The 23,647-nt window shown below is 46.9% G+C and overlaps 1 protein-coding gene across 3 annotated transcripts in view; it reads right to left on the bottom strand.

The window, feature by feature from the left end:
- The window catches only part of STAT6 (signal transducer and activator of transcription 6), a 55,344-nt gene that overhangs the window by 3,319 nt on the left and 28,378 nt on the right, over positions 1-23,647 (bottom strand). For all 3 annotated transcript variants that reach the window (XM_080995544.1, XM_080995543.1, XM_080995545.1), the window contains exons 6-19: positions 22,379-22,431; positions 21,339-21,496; positions 20,181-20,300; positions 19,023-19,208; positions 17,499-17,586; positions 15,006-15,128; positions 13,426-13,518; positions 11,136-11,342; positions 10,944-11,038; positions 10,252-10,388; positions 5,590-5,727; positions 3,982-4,042; positions 2,505-2,600; positions 1,787-1,864 (exon numbers count right to left, since the gene is read on the bottom strand). In XM_080995544.1, coding sequence (XP_080851670.1) covers positions 1,787-1,864; positions 2,505-2,600; positions 3,982-4,042; positions 5,590-5,727; positions 10,252-10,388; positions 10,944-11,038; positions 11,136-11,342; positions 13,426-13,518; positions 15,006-15,128; positions 17,499-17,586; positions 19,023-19,208; positions 20,181-20,300; positions 21,339-21,496; positions 22,379-22,431 — 1,633 coding nt within the window. The remainder of the gene's footprint in view (positions 1-1,786; positions 1,865-2,504; positions 2,601-3,981; positions 4,043-5,589; positions 5,728-10,251; positions 10,389-10,943; positions 11,039-11,135; positions 11,343-13,425; positions 13,519-15,005; positions 15,129-17,498; positions 17,587-19,022; positions 19,209-20,180; positions 20,301-21,338; positions 21,497-22,378; positions 22,432-23,647) is intronic.

Consider the following 23,647-nt stretch of genomic DNA (forward strand, 5'->3'; position numbering starts at 1 on the left):
ATTGGATCTGATGTGTTTCTTGCTGGAAAACCAAAAGAAGCACTAGCTTAACTGGGCAAAACTCTAAGTAGCCTTAGTGCTAGGAAAATGCACACAGAAATATATTTATTTAATATACAGAATGTTCCCAACATCACTGTATTATGCTGAGGAGCCAAAATGCATTCACTGAATGCGTCGAATTGTCTCTTGATGAATAGATGAGGTATTTAAACTGGGTTCCACATATGCTAATATTGTGCATGGTGCTGTTTCGTTTACTTTAATATTGTATGCATTAACTAGCAGCCTTGCAGTCAGCATTGCTTGGAAATTCTAAAAAACAAAGAAACACAGCATGGTTTTGAAACCAGTGGTTAAAATCAGTGTAAGCTTGAAAGGTCCAGCCCATTGTGATTCAAAATGGCATCCAATTGTAGATGAAAACTTAATCTCAGGGACCATCATTCAAAATTTGGTTACAATACCTTCAGAGGTGTCCGAATGCACTGTTACCAAGCAGCTTTCATATACATACACAAAACCTAAACCTTAGACCTCACCAACCCTGCATCTCCCTCCCCTTGCAGATTGCTCTCCCCAAAACGTCACCCCTTATTTGCCCCCTGTCAGGGAACTGACATCGGAGCCAGAGGCGGAGGCAAGGCTCCCAAGCGATGCTGGAGAAGGGCCCAGCAGGGAGAGAAGCAGCTCATCAGCTGGGGAAGGAAATCAGCGTAACACCAGGGATAAAGGGGGGCAGATGGGGGAATCGGCGAGGGGGCTCCAGGACTCCTCACCGGAGACCAGCGGGGAGAGCACGGGTCCTCCGCTACCCACACCCTCCCTGCGCAGAAGACTTCCGCGCAGGGAGAGTAGGAGGAGACTTGGCGTCAAACAGCTTTTATGCTGGAAAAGGTTTAAGAAACGCCCACTGACGGATTCTGCTAGCGACTGAAACAGCCACGAAGTGAAGGTCTGTCCAGACAGAAAAGTTTTAACCAGGCAACCTAGCCAGGAGTGGCGGGAACTTACGCACGAGCAACCCCTATAATTATTACACCCCCCAACCCCACATCCTTTTCAGCTCATCCCCAAACCTCATCCCATTCGTTTCTGCTCACCCAAACTGTCCTCTTCATTGCCCTCCTCTCTAGCAGTGGCACTGTGGGAAGGCTTGCCAAGCTCACCCTGCAGTGATCTGGGCTCCTATGTTGTATTGTGCCCACCTGCTTCCATTTGCCTCCAGTTATCTCCTCCTTGCTCCCTTGCTGGCCTCAGACACCTGCCTGCTTGGTCAAACAACACCCCCTCCCCTAAAAAGCTCAGTGAAACTGCAGCCTAGACAAGCCAAAGAGGAACAGGAAGGACAAGACAGGTCAGCTCCTTTAGCAACCATCCTGCTCTGCTGCTGCTGCTCTCCTCCTCCTCAACCTCTTGACACTGCTGAGGCCAAACACCAACAATGGTGTGAAGTGTGTAGCAGCAGCAGAGCAGAAGTTCCAACAGCTGCCTGAGCCTGTCCTGTTCCTCTGCAGCTTCCTGGGGTCATCTGCCTGCCTGGGCTGTGAGCCTGCTGTCCTGTCATCATGCTGCAGTTTGAGTGGCCACATGAGCTGCAACATGACAAAGGACCAGTGCAAATACACTACAGACACACTACCCTGGATCTCTAGGTTTTGCCAGGTGGGAAGAGAACAGGGTTTTGGTGTGTTTGCCCCCTAGTGGGGCTCATTTGTAACATTCAATCTGACACTCATTCACACACACAAGGCAAAGACGTCTGCAATCAGGGCATGATTCTTACGGCAGCAAGTTCGGACTTCCATATGTTGTACTGATAGAGGAAGACATGCCCATAGGTTGCGCAATCATCAGATGAGGACTGTGGAAAGACAGAGCAAGGATATGTTAAACATATCCCAAAGGAACAGCAAATTGGAGATCCTATCCTATCCCAAACTCTGGAATGAACATGCAGAGCTGGGATCATAGAATCACAGAGCTGTAAGGGACTGCGAGGGTAATTAAAAAAAGAAATCCCACCCTTATTAATTTATTTATTCATTGCATGTTTATCTGTCCCTTCCTCCAGAAATCTGGGACAGTATCAGTGGTGGTGCTTTTGCTCTCACCACCCTGTCAGGTAGATTAGGCAGAGAGAGGCTGACTGACCCAAGGTCACTCAGGACAGTTGCTCTACAACCTCAGATCCCCAGATGTTGTTGGTCTCCAACTCCCACCGTCCCCAGCCAACTTGGCCAACGGCTTAAAATCCTGGCAACTATAGTCCCCCCCAGAGCTACAATTCCCAGTGCCCTGAACAAACTACAGTTCCAATGATTTTTGTGTGTGTGTGGGTGGGAGTCATGTGCTTTAAATGTGCATCAAGTGTATGGTTGGAGTGAGGTGCACGCAGGTCCTCCCCACTCCTAAAAGATGATGGAAAGTTATTGAGAGATTAGTGCTGTTTCACATGCACAGCTACTGCACGAAAATGGCAGGATTCATAGCAGAGGACTTACTCATAAGCAGGGCCAGATGGGATTCCAGGATTCATGCTAAGGTTGCTTGTGGAGCCGCCTGGGGTGTGACTCAATGAACCAGCGAATGAGCAAGGTCTGGAATTCAACATAGTTTTGGTATCAACATACATTTACTTGCTTGCTTATTTATTTAATGTTATTTAAATAACATTTATTTATTTCCCGCCCTTTAGGATACAAATCAAAGCTGCATATTAGGATGGCAGTTTGGAGACAAAATCAGGGTTTTACTATCTGACCACAGTTATCTGCCCATTGCCTTGTTTTTAACATCTAAATATAGTACCAAAATGCTCAAAAGAAATACAAGAGAAGCCAGAGACCAACTGTGGAGGTTGCTCTGGGCTCCCTCATTTCTCTTCTCCATGAATTAATTTAGACTACAGCTTATGCTGTAAAGTGATGAACCACAGTGATGACAACAGTGATGAACCACCAAGAACAATAAACTTCTAGTCAATACAGTAGCTGTTGCTCTCATTAAGGCGCTCTTAGGTGGTGGCCCAGGGGATGGAGTCCCAAGTCTCTTGCAGTGAGGCCTAGACCTCCTGTTCCCACTTTCCCCCTGTAAGCAGAGGGGCTGAGCACAAGGGATGGGAGAATTCGTACTTTTTTGGTTCTGTTTCTTATTTTTCCAGTATTAATTACACTTCTCCAGATTTCCACCATCAGTCTGCTTTTCTTTAGTCTTCATGGAAATTCAGCAGCCTTTTAGTGTTGATTTCTCTTACACGTTTGTATGCAATTCTGTCTAATACAAACATTTTTGCAGCGCAATTTCCAACAATATAATTCATTTGTGAATGTTATTTTCACTAATACAGTGGTACCTCGGGTTAAGTATTTATTTCATTCTGGAGGTCTGTTCTTAACCTGAAACTGTTCTTAACCTAAAGCACCACTTTAGCTAATGGGGCCTCCCGCTGTCACCGCATGATTTCTGTTCTCAACCTGAAGCAAAGTTCTTAAACTGAAGCACTATTTATGGGTTAGCGGAGTCTGTAGCCTGAAGCGTATGTAACCTGAGGCGTATGTAACCCGAGGTACCACTGTATATGCATTTTCATGAACACTTTATCTCAGTATATGCACTTTTGTAAACATTACAATTGCATTGCAACATTCAGAAAAATGCAAATTTTGAAGGATGGCTGTGCTCTGGTTCTCTCTGTTTCAAAAAGTGCAAATTAGGCCATTTTGTTTTGCAACATAAACTGAATCAAAATTCTCCCCATCCGTACTGAGCATATTGCTTGCCACCTACTATCTTTAGTTTCCCAGCTGCATCTATACATATAAATCAACATATTAATACTTTTTTGCAAATTTGTGCCCTGGGCCCTTTCACCTATTTAGGAATATCTCCAACACATATACACTGCAATCCAAGACAAGAAAGCCTCATGAGAAGAAGCAGGGCAGTTTTCACCAGAAGTGTAAAAATCCAGCCACTTACACATCCACGGTCATCTTCATCTTCGCTGGCTGGTACTCTTTATTCTTCTTTGGTGGGTCCACTGTGGGAGGAGACACACTCAGTGTTCATTCCTCTCAACACACAAATAGGTATCATTCCCCCCCCCCCCGTTTTTCTACAAGATGAGATTTGCAGCGATTTTTACATCCCTCTACAGGAGGGACGGGGAACCTGTGACTCTCCAAATGCCGCTGGACTTCTGCCCAACATCCCAAGATAACTCAGGCTTTTGACCCATAACTTGAATGGTACATGGGTATGTTCTTAGCCTCTTCCTTTTTTAGCAAAAAATAAATAGATTAGTTATTTAAATTTACATGTACAAACAGCAAGAATGAAGAGACATGAAAACAGGAAATAACCATATTGAGTAAAATTACATAAAATGGGGGGGGGAGGACATAAAACATCCTAACCTGTCTTAACCAGGGTCAATGGACTTTTCTTCTGCTTGTCTTTTTTTAGTGGGGTGGGCTGAGTTCTGCCCTTTTTTATATATTACCAATGAACATTTTGGGCTCTTGTTTTATTCTTGTTCTAATTCTTGGTTTAATTGTTTGTGTGTTTTTGGGAAACATTAAAAAATGCCCATTTGAGGCACTTTCACAAAGTAATAATGATAAAACAATCAACTGCTACTAGCAGAATAAAGATACCACCAATGAAAGGCCTGCTCTCCTCGGTGGAAGGAGGTCTCTGTTGTTTTAGATATAACAAAAGGGCTGCTTGCTACTGTCCAGGTTGGGGCGAAGGAAAGAGGTGTGCATTTGGCACACAGCTCTTCACCCCTTGCACATCCTGGGTGGGAAGAGGGAAAAGGGCAAGGCTGCTGGATCGTTGCCACATGATGAGGTGAGGAGAAGGTGAGGAGAAACTGCACACAATCCCACTACCTCAAGTACAGAAGGATTAAAAATCGGGTGCTCAAGTGGTCAGACCCAGGCAGGAAGGGCAGAGAGAGCAAGGCCAAAAAGTGGAAACTGCCAATGGGTGGCTCACCTGCCCCAGGAGGAGAGGAGAACCCACCCACTGTTCCCGTGCCCCAGGGACATGTGGTCCAACACCTGAGTGTGCACCGACAGTGGAAGAAAGTTGTTCAGCAAAACAGAAACAAAAAACCTCAGCCAATCCCCTGCCCACCCCACCTCAGCCCTGATGAAGATATGTTGGCCGGGGAGAAGAGAGGTAACCACGGGGGCCCTTCAAAAACACACATACAGAAATCAAGATTAAAAAAGTGCCTGACTCAAAAAAGTTGATGAGCTCAGCTAGTGCAACCACAACAGCTATGCCCCCTGGAGTGGATATTCTGAGGAGGAAGGATTAACTTGGAAGTCTGGAATGCAGGAGAAAGGCTAGTTTTCAGCTGTGACTTTTGAATGTGGCCATTAAGTTAATAAATACAAGGGAATACAGTTTTCCAATTGTTTTAGAATTTGGGATGCAAATACTTTGCAGCAATGAATGAATGAATGAATGAGTAAAATAAAGAAATAAATGAAATAATGGGCCTTCTACTGGCCTTAAAAAGCTGAGGCCAGGTCCCTCTGGCTGCAACCAAATAAGGTCCCCCCTGCCCTCACTCACCTCTCTTGAAAGCCTCGTGTTTAGGCCTGTCAGGATACAGGATCTCAAGCTGCGGCAGATCCAGAACACAGTCAGCAAGGTTACAGATGATCAGCTGCTTCGTTGTGAATGGCTGGATGTTCTCCACCTGAGTGGAACCTGAGCCAGGTGGGGGGAAAGCGGCACAGGAAGAAACCAGTCTATCAGTCCACCGCAGAAAGCAGTTGCCTGCTATCTTGAGCACTGTCATTCATCCCTTCTGTCAGGGGGCCAGCCAGCAATAAATCACATGCAGTAAGTGAAGTTAACTTTTTATTAGAAGAAACAAGGCCTGCACAGGGGAGCCATACCTAGTGGGCACAGCAACTCTTCTCGGTAGGTTTTGCCTCTATAAGGCAGTTGTGGAGACTGCAGGTCCCCGCCCTCCCAGAGCTAAGGCCAACATTTGGGGCCCCCTCCCAACCTCTCGCCTTCCATTCTGCTCAATTCACTACATCACAGTTGCAACGCCCTGCGGCACCCACTGAGATCAGCACCCAGGGCAGGGGAACCAGCCGCGCTGCCCTAAACCCACCTCTGACAGGACTGCATCTCCTCCACTTTCTGACCCGTTCTGTGTTTCACTCACTTAATGTGACATGCATTTTTGACCATGTACTTTGCATTAAACAAATGAATGCATTTAGCAGCTTCCCAGAACAAGAATTGTTATCTTACTTCCTTGGCAAATGTCCCTCACACGTAGCAGGAAGTTCTACAGTTTCAGACAGCAGAACTAGTCTCTTTCCCAAAGTGTCTCCAATTCAGCACAGAATCTCCTCTTACTCCGAAACCCTCCCTTTTACATGAATTTGGTGAGAGCAAAACATATTAACAGCTGGGTTTAGACAGAAATGAGGGCAATTTGAGCTCCAACTACGTACCTACACTCTCAAGTGTTGGATTCGGACCACAGACCTAATGGGTTTTTTTTATGCCTTGGTGCAAGCTTGGAAGCACAGAAGCTCCATTCCTGCCTCTTGGTCAGAGCTCCTACAAAAATACAGCTGTATTCCACTGCTCCTCACCCCTTGGGCCTTGGCGAGGTAATTTCTGATACCTGTCATTTCTTATAGCAGCAGGGGCATTTTATCTCTTTAGTTTGTTTGTTTATTTATTTATTTAGTATAAAGCACATATTTTAATTATTATTTTTCTTTTCCCCTCCTCTTGCTTTTATTTTTTTAATGTATCTTTATTAAAGATTTTCTTAATTTACAAAGGTATGTGCAATGTCTCTCATATTTTTTCGCCATGTAACTTTTTTTTTTTTTTTTACAAATCGGTTTCAATTGTTGAGACATTAGTAAGAATAGGGGGAAAGAGGTGGAGGGGGGAAAGATGGGTGGGGGTGGGGTCGGGTGGTGATGTTTCTATTTTACTTAATATATGTGGGGTTTTGTGTCAGCATTGCTTGTGCAGGTTATCTGCTGTTCACTTATGTTCCTTTGGTGGTGAAAGAGGTTGGGGTTGGCCCAGGGTGTGGCTGTTCATTTGTGGTTGGCTGTGGTGGTCTTTGTTTTCATGTGTGAGTGGGGTGGGTGGGTGTTTTGGATCAGGTTAGCCATATTGATTTGTATGCTGTTGGTGGATTTTTGTCATTGTCTTGTTGGGCTGTGTGTGTGATAAAGGGGAGCCATACCGGGGTGAAGGCATCTTCTTCTATATGTCCCCGTGTCAGTTTCAGTTTATTGGTTAATTTTTCCTAGTAAGGCTGTTTCCCATACTATTTGGTACCATTGGTCCATGCTTATTCCTGACAGGTCTTTCCAGTGTCTGGTTATGTTTCTGGCTGCTGAGGTTATGAGGTGGGTGGGTTATGAGTTCTTTGTGGTGTAAGTGGGTGTAGGTTGTCTTGGAAGATGTTTAGTAGGGTCAATTTTGGGGTGATTTCTAATACTTGCTTGGTTATTTTACATACTTCTCGTATGGCTGTTGTTCAGAATAGTTGGATTTTGGGACACTCCCACCACATGTGGAGGTATGTGCCTGTGGAGGTACACCCTCTCCACCATTTTGGTGAGGTTCCTGGGCATATTAGTGCTAGTTTTCTTGGTATTAGGTACTACCTGTAGGTGCTTTTCAGAGTGAGTTCTTTTCTTTTTGATATGGATTTAAAGTGGGGTTTAGACCACATTCTGGTCCACTGAGTGGGGTTAAACTCAGGGGCCAGAGGGAAAGCAGGTGGAGCTATGAATGCAAATATTATCTCTGCACATGAGGCTGCAAATATTTTCTCCAGCCACACAGAGGTTTCCACACCCAAATTTCTCCATCCTAGCATGCAAAAGTATATCAGGTCAAGGACACATTCCAGCCAGGCAAAAGCACTCAAGGAGGGCAAGGAGTAGGGTTGGCAAGGGGAGTGGCCTACAAAGAGTCCCAAGGGCCTGATACAGAGGAACATTTAGCCCCAGCCCTGAGTTCTTTCACCCACGCCACAGAAAGAGGGCCCCTGGCTGAATCTAGGCTGGGTAAGAGCAGCTTCCACAAGCCCTCCATGTTTTTTCCTGTGGTGTCACACTGTAAGCTCCTCATGAGGAGAGCTGGAAGGAGGGAAGAAGAAGAAGTAGAAGAGTTTGGATTTTATATCCTGCTTTATCACTACCCGAAGGAGTCTCAAAGCGGCTAACATTCTCCTTTCCCTTCCTCCTCCACAACAAACACTCTGTGAGGTGAGTGGGGCTGAGAGACTTCAGAGAAGTGTGACTGGCCCAAGGTCACCCAGCAGCTGCATGTGGAGGAGCGGAGACGCGAACCCGGTTCCCCAGATTACGAGTCTACTGCTCTTAACCACTACACTATACTGCAACCTACCCCTTAAAGATGGAGCCACTCTTCCCCAGCCCTTCAGCAAGAGGAAACCTAGTACTCCTTGAGATGTTTGTTCAAATGCTGCAGAGTTCAGAGGGAAGCAGCTTCCTCTTTAATAAAGGACACACCACAAACCAGGAAGTGAAGCCCCAGTAGTGGCCGTACCCCGGATGTGGTACAAACTCACTAGCTCATTCCCCTTGGCAATTCCTTCCGCAGCTGGAGGCAGAAATGCTTCTGAATGCCAGTTGCAGGAAACCACAGGATGGGAGAGAGATCCTGTGCTGAAATTCTGCTGGTGGGTTTCCCCCAGGCATCTAGTTGGCCACTGTGAGAACAGGATGCTGGACTAGATGGGCCATTGGCCTGATCCAGTAGGCAATTCTTATGAAGCTTTTAATGTTTGATGTTTTTTGTTTTATTTGTATTTTTGCTGGAAGCTGCCCAGAGTAGCTGGGGCAACCTAGTCAGATGGGTGGAGTACAATAAATAAAATTATTATTGCTATTGTTATTATTTTCTTATAAAAACAAAGCTAGAGAAAGCACACATAACCTCTATTCCTCACACCATTTCATTTCCAGCCACAGATAACTGGCCAGCCTCTGCTGGGTGTTGGGGGACAGGGACTGCTGTAAGGGACGAGTATTCGCTTTGCATGCATAAGGTCTCAAGTTTAATTTCTGGCATCTTTAAAAGATTTCAGATAGCAGAGCTGGGAATAAAACCATACAAGGCTGAATGGGCTGATTCTAAACAGAGCAACATGCTATATTCATGCTGACCTTGTGCTCCTGTAAGCAACCTGCTCTCAGTTAATGCAGCACTTGTAACACAGACCTGTGGCTCTCCACATGTTGCTGGGCTCCAGCTCCCACCATGCCTGACCATTGGCCATGCTGCCCAGGGTTGATGGGAACTGGAGTTCTATTACGTCCAAAGGGCGTCAAATTCCCCAGCCTGGTTCTGACACCAGTACTGTCTTAACACTGTGAGGACAGGTCAGAAATCAGCACAGGAGAAAGCCCACAACTGAAAGCTGACTGGCAGAAAGCTAGAATGCCTTCGGACCCCTGCCCAAATCAGAACCAGGGCTGAAGGCATATGTTCTTGCCTACCAATCCATTTCCAAACCAGAACAGCAAGGGAGAATGCTAGTTTCTAAAGCACTGGCAGACAAACAGCGTGAGCCCATCATATTGACTCATATGGAAGACCTAATTGGCTCAGTGGGTCTCACTCCTAAGTAAAGATGAACAGGCTTGCAGCCAAGGTGATTTTAAAAACAAAACAAACCCCTCTGACTCAGGGGTGGGGGCTTAGACAGGGGATCCTTAGGGAGGAGCAAATCTGTCAGTTTGGGTTTCTTTCACTTCCTCATTTTTCCAGTTCATTAAGTTCAGCTCTTTGTATTTCCACATCAGCTTGTGTGTATTTTTTAAGTCCTCATGAAAATTTAGCAGCATGTTAGTGCTCATTTCTTGCAATATAATATTTGTATGCTATTTTGTTGAATGCACATTTTTTTTCAAAACAATTTTCCTTTATGTAATGCTTTGTTGTATGCTGTTTTCACTCATATATGCATTTATACACATGTTGCCATGGTGGGCACATTTTGTGGTTGGAGAACTATATTGCAAAATTCAGAGAAGTGTGATTTGCGAAACACGGTTGTGCTTCAGTTTGTTGCTGTTTTTGTTTCAGAAAGTGCAAATTAGATAGGCCCGTTTATAAATGCAAAGTGAATCAACCCCCCTCCCAACAATCCCCTACTGCTCTAGCTGAGGCAAGAGCAAGCCAGCCCTGCTGCCCTACGCGAAGCCGTACCGTCCGGAGCGTATGTGACGTAGGCAATGCTAATGCCACCAATCTCGGAGTCACTGAAGCGCAGCAGGAAAGTGCCGGCTGGAGCATTGCTCAGGCAACTGAAAACATACTGCTTGCTGATAAAGCCCATGATGAGTCTGTGTGGGACAGATGGACACAAAGAGAGAAAGAAGGGCGGGGGGATAGGGATTTAAAAGATCAGCCTTTTTGTGATAAGAAAAAATGATGGGAGGGGGGAAGCACTGGAAAGTGTGGAATATCACTTGCTTTGATGAAATGTCATCTAATCTCCCCACAAGCGAATCAGAATGACTGCTCAGTACAAAGTCAGTGTTGTCTAATCTCCCTGCAAATGAATCAGGGTGAATGCTGAACAAACAGATCACCTGGAAACACCCCAGTCAGAAGACCCCTGCTGACCTTGAGGCCTGTGAGTTTCCTCAGCTCTGGGAAAGGAAAGGAAACAGCAGCTGTGACTGACTGACTTTCAGCTTAGGGACCACTTGTTAAGAAGTGGTGCCACAGACCCTTCTCCTAACACCCTGGAGGACCCTCCCCCTCATCTTCTTAACAGCCCTGTGAGGTAAGCTAAGCTGAGAGATAGTGACCGGCCCAAGGTCACCTCAGGCCTAGTCCAACACTTTTACTGGCTAATTACACCACACAGTGGCTCAGTCCAGTTGCTTTCTTACCGGTCAGACCAGTAATCCTTCAAGTGCTTCTTGGTGAGGTAGAGAATCCCATCAAACCACTGCCAGAAGGTGAATCCTCGGCCAGGAAGAATCTCCTGTAAATGGAAAAGGTGAGTGAGTAAAGGAAGGAAGGGAACCAGGGAGGCCCCACTCACCGCCATCCCACCCTCCTTACAAAACCCACTGAGGGACCTTATTGAACTGGGACCACGAGACTTGGCGCTTCTGGAATTCCTCAGGACTGGCGTTGCTGTCACCAAAGATCTTCTGAGCCAAGAAGTAGTAGTGCTCCTTGAGCAGCCCTTTAGTTGTCTCCACCTCAGCCATGAACTTCTGGTTGAGAGTCTCACACATGGACTCCCAGCTGACACGCTCGGCTACCATGAAAGGGATGCGATTCTGGAATAGGCCAGAGAGACAGAACCTCACAGCTATGCAGAAACACACACAGAGAGAACAAACCACCGGAAGCAGCAGCCGGAGGAGAATGCACATTCATAATCTCTCCCACTCTTTGGTCTTCCCCGCCCGCCTCACAATGGCAACGGCACACAAAATAACAGCAAAGGAGTAGCCCAAGACTCTAAGAACAGACTCTGTTATGTCCTACCTACAAGCTCCCCCTGCATAGCCAATATTCTCACTCACTTTGCACCCATGGGGGCAGGACTAGGCTTCCACGTTACATTACTGGCCTGGAATGAAGTTTTTCTCCCTCTCTCATCATATTGAGAGGTGGGGACATCCAATAAAGCTGAATGCAGGAAGATTTGGGGCAGGTAAAAGAAAGTCCTCACATAACTGAACTATGGAATTCTCTCTCTCTCCTTTACAAGAGGATTAGACAAATTCATGGAGGAAGAGGCGGTGGGCCTCTGAACAGAAGTGCACCTAGGAGGTGGCTAGGTTAGCCTCCACCAAGGACACAGGCCCCAGCCCCCCCCTCCCCAAATATCAGACCTCCACTCCGGTATATGTGGGATATAATCCTCTGGAGCAGTCAAGTACAACATTTCCTGTTTGCCTAGAGTGAACATGCATGGGGAATGTTGGTCAAGCCAGTTGAACTTCCTGTTACACCTGGCTGGAGCATCCTTCCTTTTGCATGTGACTAGTAGGTGGGCGTGACCTTCCCAGACCGGGTGAAAGGCCAAGTCGTGTAGCCACCTCCCTTTTTTCCCGTCCTGCCTGCTTCCTGCTTCACTTCCGACTGCACAGGTTATCTCCCATATGGGGTAAACCTATTTGTACATATTTGTAACTTTAAGCCTAAAGCCTGCCTTCAGGGATCACACTGTGCTCTGCCTGATCGTGGGTAAAACTACTTTTTGTTACTTATGAATAAGACTGTTGTGTCTTTAGTCTTTTAGGAGGGATTCAAGGGATCATACCAGTAACATATCCAATCAGGGCAAGCCAGATTGAATTGCTTATGACTCACACGAGTCTGCAACCAGCTTCTTGCTGTGTAAAGGGGGAATGCATTCTGCTGTATAAAGAAACTTGTTAGTGCAAGTTAGGAAGTATTATATTAATCAATATATCCTCTCCTGTTACCCACAATATTCCCACAATACATCTCCTTGCCAAGGGTGCAAGGGAGCCTAGGTATGCCTCTGCCTGTGAATACCAGTTGATGTGAATCACAAGTGGGGAGAGTTTTTCTGCAGTGAGGTCCTGCTTATGATCTTCTCATAGGCAGACCAGAGTGCTGAACAAGATGGGTCTTCGGTCTGAACCAGCGGGGTTCTTCTTTCGTCCTTAATGTGAGAAGCTATGGGTCATGTGGAAGAAGTCCATGCACACTACAGATCACCCTCCCAGAACCTGGGATAATGCTGGCATGGGGAGGAGTCACAGCCTGTGATGCAGAGTGCTTCATGCTGCTTCAGTAGCATGGACAGCAGTGGTGCAGCAGTGGGTCCCAAATCACTGCCATAACATGAGAAGCATTTTGCTTTGGTTTTGGTTTCATCCTAGTGCCCCCTCCCATCTGAAAACGCAAACACATTGTGCTGTTACCAAACCTCTTCACTTTGAAAAAGCCAGGTGTTGGGCATCTCCTTGTTCAGGTGCAACTAATAATGGAATCACAGAGTTGTAGAGTTGGATAGGACCATGAGGGTCATCTAGTGCAAAGTTTCCCAAACTTGTGTCTCTAGCTGCTTTTGGACTACAATTCCCATCATCCCTGACCACTGGTCCTGTTACCTAGGGATGATGGGAGTTGTAGTCAAAAAAATAGCTGGAGACCCAGGTTTGGGAAACCCTAATCTAGTCCAACCCCCTGAAATGCAGGAATCTCTGTCCAAACCGGGGCTCAAACCCACAATCCTGAGATTAAGAGTCTCATGCTCTACCAGCTGAACTATCCATTTCACTTGATGTCACACCGTACTCTTCAATTCTGCCCCAACAACAAGTGCTTCTACACCTTGGGGACACAGACAACTTTATATGTCAGCTTATGTCAATCACTTACAGCAGCGGCAAAGGCATTGTCCCATAAGATGGTGGCTTTGGCATTGTTCTCCTGGTTGCCATGGACGATCACCACAATGGGAAGTGACAGAGCCTGGAACACAAGAAGTAGAAAGAGGAAGCACACTTTAGCAGGGGGGTTGCTTTCTTTACAGCCAGAGCCCTCTCCCTGCCCCTCGTATCTCTCACAGGAGCACAAGAAGCTGCCTTAGACAGACTCAGACCATTGGTCCATCTTGCCCAGTGGACTGACTGGCTCTCTAAGGTCTCAGGCAGGGAGCTCCCCCAGCCCTACCTGGAGATGATGGGGATGGAGCCTGGAACCTTCTGCATGCCAAGCAATGCTCTACCACTGAGCCACAGCCCTTCCCTTGAGTTACAGCCCTCTCCAAATTCACTGCCGAAAACAAAGAATTTCCAATTCTAGAAACCAAAAGCGGTGACCTGCAACAAAATGTTGCACTGTATCCCCAAGTCCCTAACAGGAGTGCTCCTGTTTAAGTGGAAAATGAGGTGTGTAATATAGAGTTGGCTTCAGGAGGGAGGAGGAAAAGGAGTAACACTTTTCCTTCCCCAGGTACCTGAAACTGGGCTATCTAGTAGTATAATTCAGATGTGGGGCTCATTAAAGATTTATTTACAAGATTTTCAAGAAAACTATTGCTGCCCACAGCTCCCTCAGCTCATCTGAAATTGCCTCCCATACAGGGCTGGCCCAAGACATTTTGCCACTTGAGGCAAAACAGAAAATGGTGGCCCTCCCCACAACACCAGACTGGAGGCAGCCTGGGGAAGCCCTGGCACACTGAAGATGGCATGGGGGGGGAGAGGCCATAGTGCCCCACTCATTCCAGGCAGTGGCTGTGGGTGAGAAGCTCAGGATGCGACCAGTGGTGCGCTTCCTGGGGGCCTTTACAGCTCGTTCCATGATCTGGTTCTGAGGTGGTGGAGAGATCCTTCCCCTCAGGGGATGGCTGAGATGGTGACAGCTCCTATCCACAGCTGGAGGGGGAGCAGCAAAGATGTGCAAGGACACCCCTAACTTTTCTTTCCATACCTGCCTGAGGCAACTGGGCAGGCTTGAGGTGGTATTAAAAAAGGCCCAGGCTGTAGTTTTGGGGGGTTTCAACATTTCCACCAAGGCCACCTTGGTTGGGCGGGATTGGGGCTTCATGTCTACCATGCAGAACAGCCTGTTGAGACTTAGGAAGTGGGTCATCCCTGGAGCCTTTGTGGAATCCATTTGTGCCCTTCCAGCAACAAAATCACCAACAGGCCACAATCTGCAAGCCAAATAAGCAGTAGTAGTTTGGATTTGATATCCCGCTTTATCACTACCCGAAGGAGTCTCAAAGTGGCTAACATTCTCCTTTCCCTTCCTCCCTCACAACAAACACTCTGTGAGGTGAGTGGGGCTGAGAGACTTCAGAGAAGTGTGACTAGCCCAAGGTCACCCAGCAGCTGCATGTGGAGGAGCGGGGAATCGAACCCGGTTCCCCAGATTACGAGACTACCGCTCTTAACCACTACAGCACACTGGCTCTCAAATAATGAGATAAACCTAAGCTGTAGGGCTGTTACCTGCAGGCGGAAGATGGTTTTGTTGGGACCAAGGCTAACACTGGCACTGAAGAGGATAGCGCACTTCTCTTCGGTCACAGACTCAGTGCTCTTGCGGTCACAGCGCTTGATCTTCTTTAGGAGCTGAAGGAAGAGAAAGGCAAAATCACACCTGGCTAACCTAGAAACTGTCACAAATGTTGTGGGGTCAAAGTAACAACTTCAGCTACTGCTTGGGGAAGTTCTACTCCATACTTCAACCTCCTTTTTATCTGTTTCTGATCCAACAGCCACCTTGAATCATGAAGCCACAGTGGTCCAGTTGTTCATAGAGTCCAAATTCAGAGACTAGAGTCTACAGCTACATCTAAACACAGAGAAGAACAAGGACAAAATGGGGAAGTACCGTTCTGACATGGAAGATCAGAGTGCCTTACTTCAGAATATAGGAAGCTGTCCTTCTTCTTTTTAAATACTCCCTATAAGTAGAAAACTAGCACAGAGTTTTTGTATTTTCTTTTTTTCGTTTTAAGTTTTGCATTTTGATTTATGTATATCAAAATCAGTAAAAAGAAAAAGAAAACTAGCACAGAATGGCAAGGATTTAGCTAGAACTTTTCTCCCTGCTGTGCCAATTTTCTTCTTGAGGCAAGTATTTTAATTTTTTTTTAGTGGAAAAATATTCTTCCCCTGCAATCTGAAATGGAGCAGCCTATTCCTATCATCTCATAACTTGGTCATCCCATCCTGCTGCAGGTGTCTGCGGCATATGCCAGGTTCTCAGCCTTAGAGCATTGGCAATGGACTTGTGGCCCTCCAGATGCTGCCAGATTACACTCCCACCATCCCTGACTGTTGGCCATTCTGGCTGGGGGCTGATGGGAGCTGGAGAACTGCAGGTTCCTCCCCCCCACCCAAAGCTATGCAATCCCAGTTAATGGTTTGAAGGCACACAATGCTGTGACAATTCTAAAACTCTGTGTGTGTGATGCAGTCTGCTCAAGGCCTGGACGGAAGATTGCTTTAGAGATATCTTCATAAGCCAATTTATGGTTTCTGAAGGAAAGTAGGGTGTGTATAACATACAGTCATACTTTGGTCGTCAAATGCCCTGGAACTCGGACATTTTGGCTCCCAAACGTGGCAAACCCAGAAGTGATTGTTCCAGTTTGTGAACGTTCTTTTGGAACCTGAACGTCCAACAGGGCTTCCGCGGCTTCTGATTGGCTGCAGGAACTTCCTGCAGCCAATCAGAAATCACGATTTGGTTTTCAAACATTTTGGAAGTCGAATGGACTTCTGGAACAGATTCTGTTCCGACCTACAAGGTACAACTGTACAAACAAAATTATCCAGAGTCAGGTATAAAGTCTCAAAGCAGCTTTCTCCCAAACATACAACCTAGGGGAGAAGCACCAACTTGTGAGGGAGGCTCTGTTAGGATTCTTGCTCCGTGCTTGCAGTCATGGGATTGTTTTCTATCACATGATGGTGTATGTCTTCATCCCACATAGTGGAAGTGATGGAGACAGGAAGTTTTGTATTACTGTGTTCTGTGAAGTGGGACTATTGTCCTTTGTTCTTTCTCTTTGCTGTCTGATGAGAAAGATGAAGGAGCTAAGTCAGAACGCTCCAAGTGTATTATATGTAAACAAAGGAGATTAGCCAAAATGCCGTGCTACTGAGTTTGTTACGTGAACCGCTAACACTCTACAGGATCCCTAAGTGTGCTGATACTTCTTGGTACAGTGGTGCCCCGCAAGACGAATGCCTCGCAAGACGGAAAACCCGCTAGACGAAAGGGTTTTCCGTTTTGGAGGTGCTTCGCAAAACGAATTTCCTATGTGCTTGCTTCGCAAGACGAAAATGTCTTGCGAGTTCCTGCGGGGTTTTTTTCCTTTCCCCCCCCTTTTCCCCAAGCCGCTAAACCGCTTATCAGCTGATGGCTAAGCCGCTTATCAGCTGATCTTTAAGCCGCTTATCAGCTGATGGCTAAGCCGCTTATCAGCTGATCTTTAAGCCGCTTAACAGCTGATGGCTAAGCCGCTTATCAGCTGATCTTTAAGCCGCTTAACAGCTGATGGCTAAGCCGCTTATCAGCTGATCTTTAAGCCGCTTAATAGCTGATGCTAAGCCGCTTATCAGCTGATCTTTAAGCCGGCTAAGCCATACTGTAGCGCTAAGCCGCTAAACCTCTAATGGGCTTGCTTCGCAAGACGAAAAAACCCGCAAGACGAAGAGACTCCCGGAACAGATTATTTTCGTCTTGCGAGGCACCACTGTATCAATCACTGTGATGTTCGGGCTGAAGAAAGCTTTTGAAGCTCTCGAACAAACGACCAAGAGGGAGAGAACATGTCAGTCGGGCATGTGTCTCTGCCAGGGTCCTACATGTGAGCAGGATGATCCTAAATGGCTCGGGAGGCCAAACGTCACCAGTGGTTTCTCCTCCTCCCATCGCAAGCATTCAAATGTATCCACACACACACACACACACTCCACTGCTGTAGTTACCATATTCTTAAAGAGAGCACAGCAGGCATTGCTTGTTGCATTTGTCTCCAGAGGTGCTGTGTTGTTCTGAATTTCTCCAGTGTTTTCACTGAAACCAAAAAAGAGAAAGTGCACATGAGTTATGTACTTCCATTCTGAGCCAGGGGTTAATAATTGTGGGTGTATCAGGCGAAAAACAACATTTTCAGAGTGACTTCCATGACACCACAATCTGATCTTGGAATCAGACCAACAAATGTAATAAAGGTGACCGAGAGCTTTGCTTTCTGTGGAATCGCTATCCCACAAACCCACACCACCCAACTCCAAAACAAGGGAGGAGCCCGTGAAAAATGTCCTCTGCCTCCCCCACCACCCCGATCCCTGGCATGGTGGCGATCAAGCAGGAAAACGTGCTGACGGACATGCTCTCCAGCGTCGGGGCACCTGAGAAGGCAGCCCAGGAAGGCTGTGCGCCGCCTTTTGCCAGGAAGCAGGAGGAGGACAACAACCGGGAGCAGGGCCGTCTTTAGCAGATGCAGAGGCTTCCATCCTAAGCCTCTGCGGGGATAGGTCTCCTCCTGCGGAGACTTGGGAAGGAAGCTACACGCCCGCCAGCCATATACAGTGCTGCCCCGCAAGACGAATGCCTCACAAGACGAAAAACTCGCTAGACGAAAGAGTTTTCCGTTTTTTGAGTCGTTCCGCAAGACGAATTTCCCTATGGGCTTGCTTCGCAAGACGAAACGTCTTGCGAGTTCTTGCGAGTTTGTTTCCTTTTTCTTAAAGCCGCTAAGCCGTTAATAGCCGCTAAGCCGTTAATAGCCGCTAAGCCGCTAATAGCCGTGCTTCGCAAGACGAAAAAACCGCAAGTCGAAGAGACTCGCGGAACGGATTAATTTCGTCTTGCAAGGCACCACTGTAGTTGGCGGGGCGCAGCTGGCGGGCGTGCAGGGAAAGGTGAGACCACCGGCAAAGCCACACAGCTCCCCCACTCGCTGGGGCATCCCTGAGAGGCCAGCGCCTGGGCGTGATGAACCACTAAGACCAATGGGAAAGACGGCTCTGCTTGCAACCCTTCAGGAACTCTTTGTAGTGAAGGGCCCCTGCAATGTGGAAGCACCACTAGATATAAGCCTGTTCAGTGAACTCTCGCCCTAGAACTCCTTTAGGAGCTATGGGGAAGATTTCGCAAATATTTCCTGATGCTGATGCAGAGGGTTCTCCCCACTGATGCTCAGAAATAGGACTTCGGAATATGTCAGACACAGAACGGAGTAAGTCGGGGGGGGGGGGGGGAGTCAGGGGCAGAAAGTCTGGCAGGATTGTTTTAACTGAAATGCCTCCCCTAGAATGGCTCACCATGTCTCTTGTCTTCTATCTCCGCTCTAGAATATGTCAGATTCACCTTGGGAAAGACATTTGTTCAAAAGGGCAATCAGACCTCTTTGCTGCGCCTAGTATTCAAAACCTCAAAACGTTGCTAAAACCGAGAAATAAAGCAACAGGGAGAGTGGCATGTTCAGCTGCAAGGGTTCTGCTCACCTGAGGACAGTCTCCAGGTGGCTAGTAGCTAGCTCCCGTGCCTGTTTCTCTGTCACAATGTCAGCGGTGACCATGAAGGAGTGTGGAGACTTCAGCAGCTGTGGGCCCAGCAGGAAGCGTGTGGTGGCTTGAAATTTGGTTTGGGTCTTCAGAACTTGTAAGGGCTGTTTGTCCACCAGGAATGAGCTGAAGGGGAGACATAAGCAGTGGTCAGAGAGCCAGGGAGCAGTGAGAAGGATTGGCTATTAGCCCTGCTGCAGTCAGCCTCATCATTCTCCCTGCTCCCCAGTCAGTATGATGGACAGAAAACATGGATCTAAAGGAAGAATCAGCAACTGAAGGCTCCAGGGACAAAACTAGCCCCTAGAGTAGGACCAATCCGTCTTTCCCCAGTTGTCAGCACAGAGACAAGAGTGATTTATGGAGGAATGTTATGGCTGTGGCAATGGACTTGCCAGTAGCCTACCTTGGTGTGAGTGGCCTGCAACTCTCCACCCCCGCAAAGCAGCCCTTCTTTAAAACTAAATTCTGCTGGCAAATGTATGGAGACCCAAGGGTAGCGTTTAAATGGCAGTGATGGGGAAGAGGAATGAGAAGAAAATGGTGGAAGCACAGATTTCAAGGCTGAAAGGACTTATCTGAAGAGTCCTGTCCCAGTCTCCAGGAGGCAGCAACAGTTATTCCACATTTACATTGAGGCCACATCCACATCATACACCTAAAGCACTATGACAGCATTTTAGATGGTCAGGGCTTCCCCCAAAGAATTCTGGGAGCTGTAGTTTGTTAAGGGTGCTGTGAGGTGTTGTAAAGTTACAATTCCTAGAGTTCCCTGTAAAGAGGGACTGGTTGTTAAACCACCCTGGAAATCGAAATTCCGTGAATCTTGGGGACTGTAGTTTAACTCTCACAGAGCTACAATTCCCAGCACCTTAACAAACCAGAATTCCCAGGATTCTTTGAGGGACGCCTTGTGCTTTAAATGTATTGTGTGGATGTGACCATACGCTGCGTTGTTTAACCTGTTGGGAATTGGTAAGGGGAAAGCCAATCTTTGAGATGAGGGTATGTGGGTAGGGGGCAAGCAATTGCTCTCAGTGCTCTTCTGATTCTCTTCAGATCTATGACCTTGGTGCTTCTGGCAGAGATTCTCCTTACTTTTTGACGAGGGAACTAAAGACATTATCCAGACGTTCCTGAAGCTCAGAGCTCAGCTCAATTTCAGCGGCTACCAACTGCAGGCGGAGCTGGAAGCAAATGTCCACCAGGCTTTCAAATCTGCCAGGAAACACACCAGGTGAGGGTTAATTTCCCCTGCCACCAACCAAAATCCCACAACAACTCCAAGATTACACAAGCTTTAAGAACTGAACAGACTGGACAAAAAGGTGCTGCAGTCACCCTCACACCAACCGGCAACAGTGTCCCTGCCTTTAAGCCTATCAAAAGGTTAAAGCAGGGGTAGCCACAGGTTGAGGGCCACATTCCCTTCTGGGGGCCACATGCCGGTCGTGGGAAGGACCAGAGACAAAAGTGGGTGGAGCAATGAATTTTAACTTTGTACAGTGGGCTAGTGTTCTACATACACTTCAAAACCCCTCGTCAGACAAGTAAGAAGCATGATTGGAGTTCAAGGGCACATTCCAGCCAGGCAAAGATATCTGAGGGGCAAAGGAGGCCCAGTGAGGAGTGTGGCTGGAGGAGATTTGGGAGTGACCCGAGGCAAATTCTAGAGGCCAGACAGAGAGGCCTGGAGGGATGCATTTAGTTCTGGGGACCCGAGGGTTAGAGAAACATCCAAGTTGATCAGCAAGGGTCCAGACAAGGGCTGTTCTGGCTATATGTATAGTTGCAGTGTTTAGGCAGGGCTGCATGTTTGCGGGATGCTGCAATTTTTGTGGGAGTATGCAGCGTGGTACTAGGTGAGGAATTCATCCTCTGGAGTGTCAGAACTTTTATTTTAAGGCTCACACACGTACATTTCTAGCACTTGTGACTGCTTTGCTCTAGCCACAGGACATACACAGTCCTGCATATGGTGTAAAAATAATTTAGAACACAACAACTACATACCAGGCTCGTCTGGACACAGACTGGTCCAACAAGGGAGATTGCTTTGCCCCTTTTATATCTTAGGGGTTTGTTTAAGCAGCACGAAAGGGCCATAAGCACATTTAGACCTCAAGCTTCCTCGCCATCAGCACTAACAATATGACTGGCTTTGCAACATGAGTTGGAAGAAACTCCCAACAGTGCCAAAATAGTAGTTCCCCAAATGAAGTTATGCACTAACTAAGTTCTCCCTGCACTACTCACCTTTTCTGGAGTGGAGCCAAGTCCTCATCAAAGGGAGTTCCATTCCCAGCCAGCTGTTGCTGCCTCTTCCAGATCATAAGTCTCATCAGCACCATTTTCTTTGCACCTTCTAGTTCATTAGCTGTTTTCAGGAACAGATTTTGAAGATTTTGGAGAGACTGAAACAAGAGACAAATAGGTTGGTAGGCATGAAGAAGACAACAAATGCTGTTGAGGCATAAATCAGATGTGCCACACAACAGGGTGGTGGTCTCAAAGAAAGGGAACCAGGCAAAAAAGATCTTGGAGTGTGTTCCCAGTAGACTACTTCCCCCAACCACAGAGCCATCTGCCACCAACTGCCCTGTGGGGAGAGTCCTGGTGACTTATGGTATGATGGTATCCTTTATTGTGGCTTTAAAGAATGTATCTGAAAGTTACTTGTCACCTTCACAGGACCTGTATCCTAAAAGGAGGGATATAAATAAGTAAATGATTCGGCACCAATCTGTTTGCATGTTGTGTGTCCAGGGGTTAAATCAAGGTGGTTTAGGGCGTGGCCCAAAGGGCTGCATGCGGCCACTGAAACCTTTTTTGGAGGCTCTCAGAAACATTTGACTCCTCTTCCTCAGCTGGGCTTTGGGAAGGAGGAGTGAGCGCTCTGACAGGGTCCCAGAGGCTTCCTGGTTCTTCCCAAAGCCTACTTAGCATTTTCCCAGCTTGGGGAAGGAGATGGGAGGACTCTAGGACCTTGCCAGAGCCTCATGCCTTCTTCCCAAAGCCTGGCACCTCACTTAGCCAGCTTTGGGAAGGCTGTGTGAATGATGGAGGGGGCATCAAATTTTGGCCTCGCTCCTCCCTGCGCCGTGTGACAAGGCAGTGTGCAGCCCATGACTTCCATGGCAAAGTACTCCTGTGGCTCACTTCTTATGAAGGGCCACAGGTTCCTTCTCCCCAATCTAGGTGATGGAAAGATATAAATCTTTTAAACAAAATCCATTCATCAAACAAGAATGGTGTCTGCAGAATGAATGGACCACCATCATGAATGGGTTACTCACACTTTCTTGCAGGTTCTCCTGGGGTGAAAATTGCAGGTTCAGCTGCAAAGGAACTGAAGACCGTAAAATCATATTAGCGTCTGCAGAAGAACTAAGTTAAGTTATCACAGAAGGACAAGGCAAGGACTTACTCCCTTCCCCCAGCATAACCGGCATATATGATTGCTCTGCCCAGCCACTTCCTGTTCCTAATACTCTGTGGGCAAAGCGTAGCAGTTTTCTGCTGGGCAAGCAGAAAAATGTGTGGGTGCATGATGAGGTTCAGAATTACATTCTGTTTCAAAAATATACCTTTGTGGCAGGGAAAGGCTTGTGCAGGTCAGCAAAAAGCATCATGAGATATATTTTACAGAAATCTAATTATATTGGAATTTTGCTTGCTATCTCCATACTGACCAAAAAACCCACGCCAATTCCCTAACTAGGAGCTATGGTTACTGCTCAACAATTGTGCCCTGTGCTCTCTCTATATATTTAATAATCTAAAATAATGTGGTATTATTTGATAGCCAGTATTATATTTGTTCACAGAAGATCACAGGGCCTGGAGACAGACAGCAGTGACCAGGGGAGGAATGGCTGCTGAGAGCAGAGCAGAGAGAAGAAACGCCACGGTGCACCTGTAACAGCGAAACCTGATGCTTTCATCTGCCCCAGCTGCAACAAAACGTGTCACTCCCGTATTGGTCTCTACAGCCACAGTAGGCTCTGTAACCTCCCAACAGTTTGACTTGCCCCTGAAGTTGCACTCTTCCACTGTCTCTGGAGACAGATGGATGCCAATAATTTTTTTTCACAATAAGTCCTTGATTTCATACAGGTTGAAAGGGTAGCAAACCTTGCCACAAAAGAAGATCTGGTGAATTTTGTGGTCAAGCAAGCACAGCTAGAAAGGGAAGCCTCTCTCTTGCAGTGTCTAGGATCTTCAGTAATTTGTTTAAATCTCTTTTTACTGTTCTATTTTAAAACTGCATGTATCCTTATGGTGAAGGGGGAGTAAGAAATCAAAATCAGCACTGCCCATCCTCGCCATCCTTCCACACCTCTCAACAGTTTTATCTCTACAATTGTGACATTAAGACTGACTACAGTGGTACCTCGGGTTAAGAACTTAATTCATTCTGGGGGTCCATTCTTAACCTGAAACTGTTCTTCACCTGAGGTACCACTTTAGCTAATGGGGCCTCCCGCTGCCGCCGCACGATTTCTGTTCTCATCTTGAAGCAAAGTTCTTAACCCAAGGGACTATTTCTGGGTTAGCGGAGTCTG

This window comes from Podarcis pityusensis, assembly GCF_964106645.2.
Source record: "Podarcis pityusensis genome assembly, chromosome: 2".
Taxonomy (NCBI): Eukaryota; Metazoa; Chordata; class Lepidosauria; order Squamata; family Lacertidae; genus Podarcis; species Podarcis pityusensis.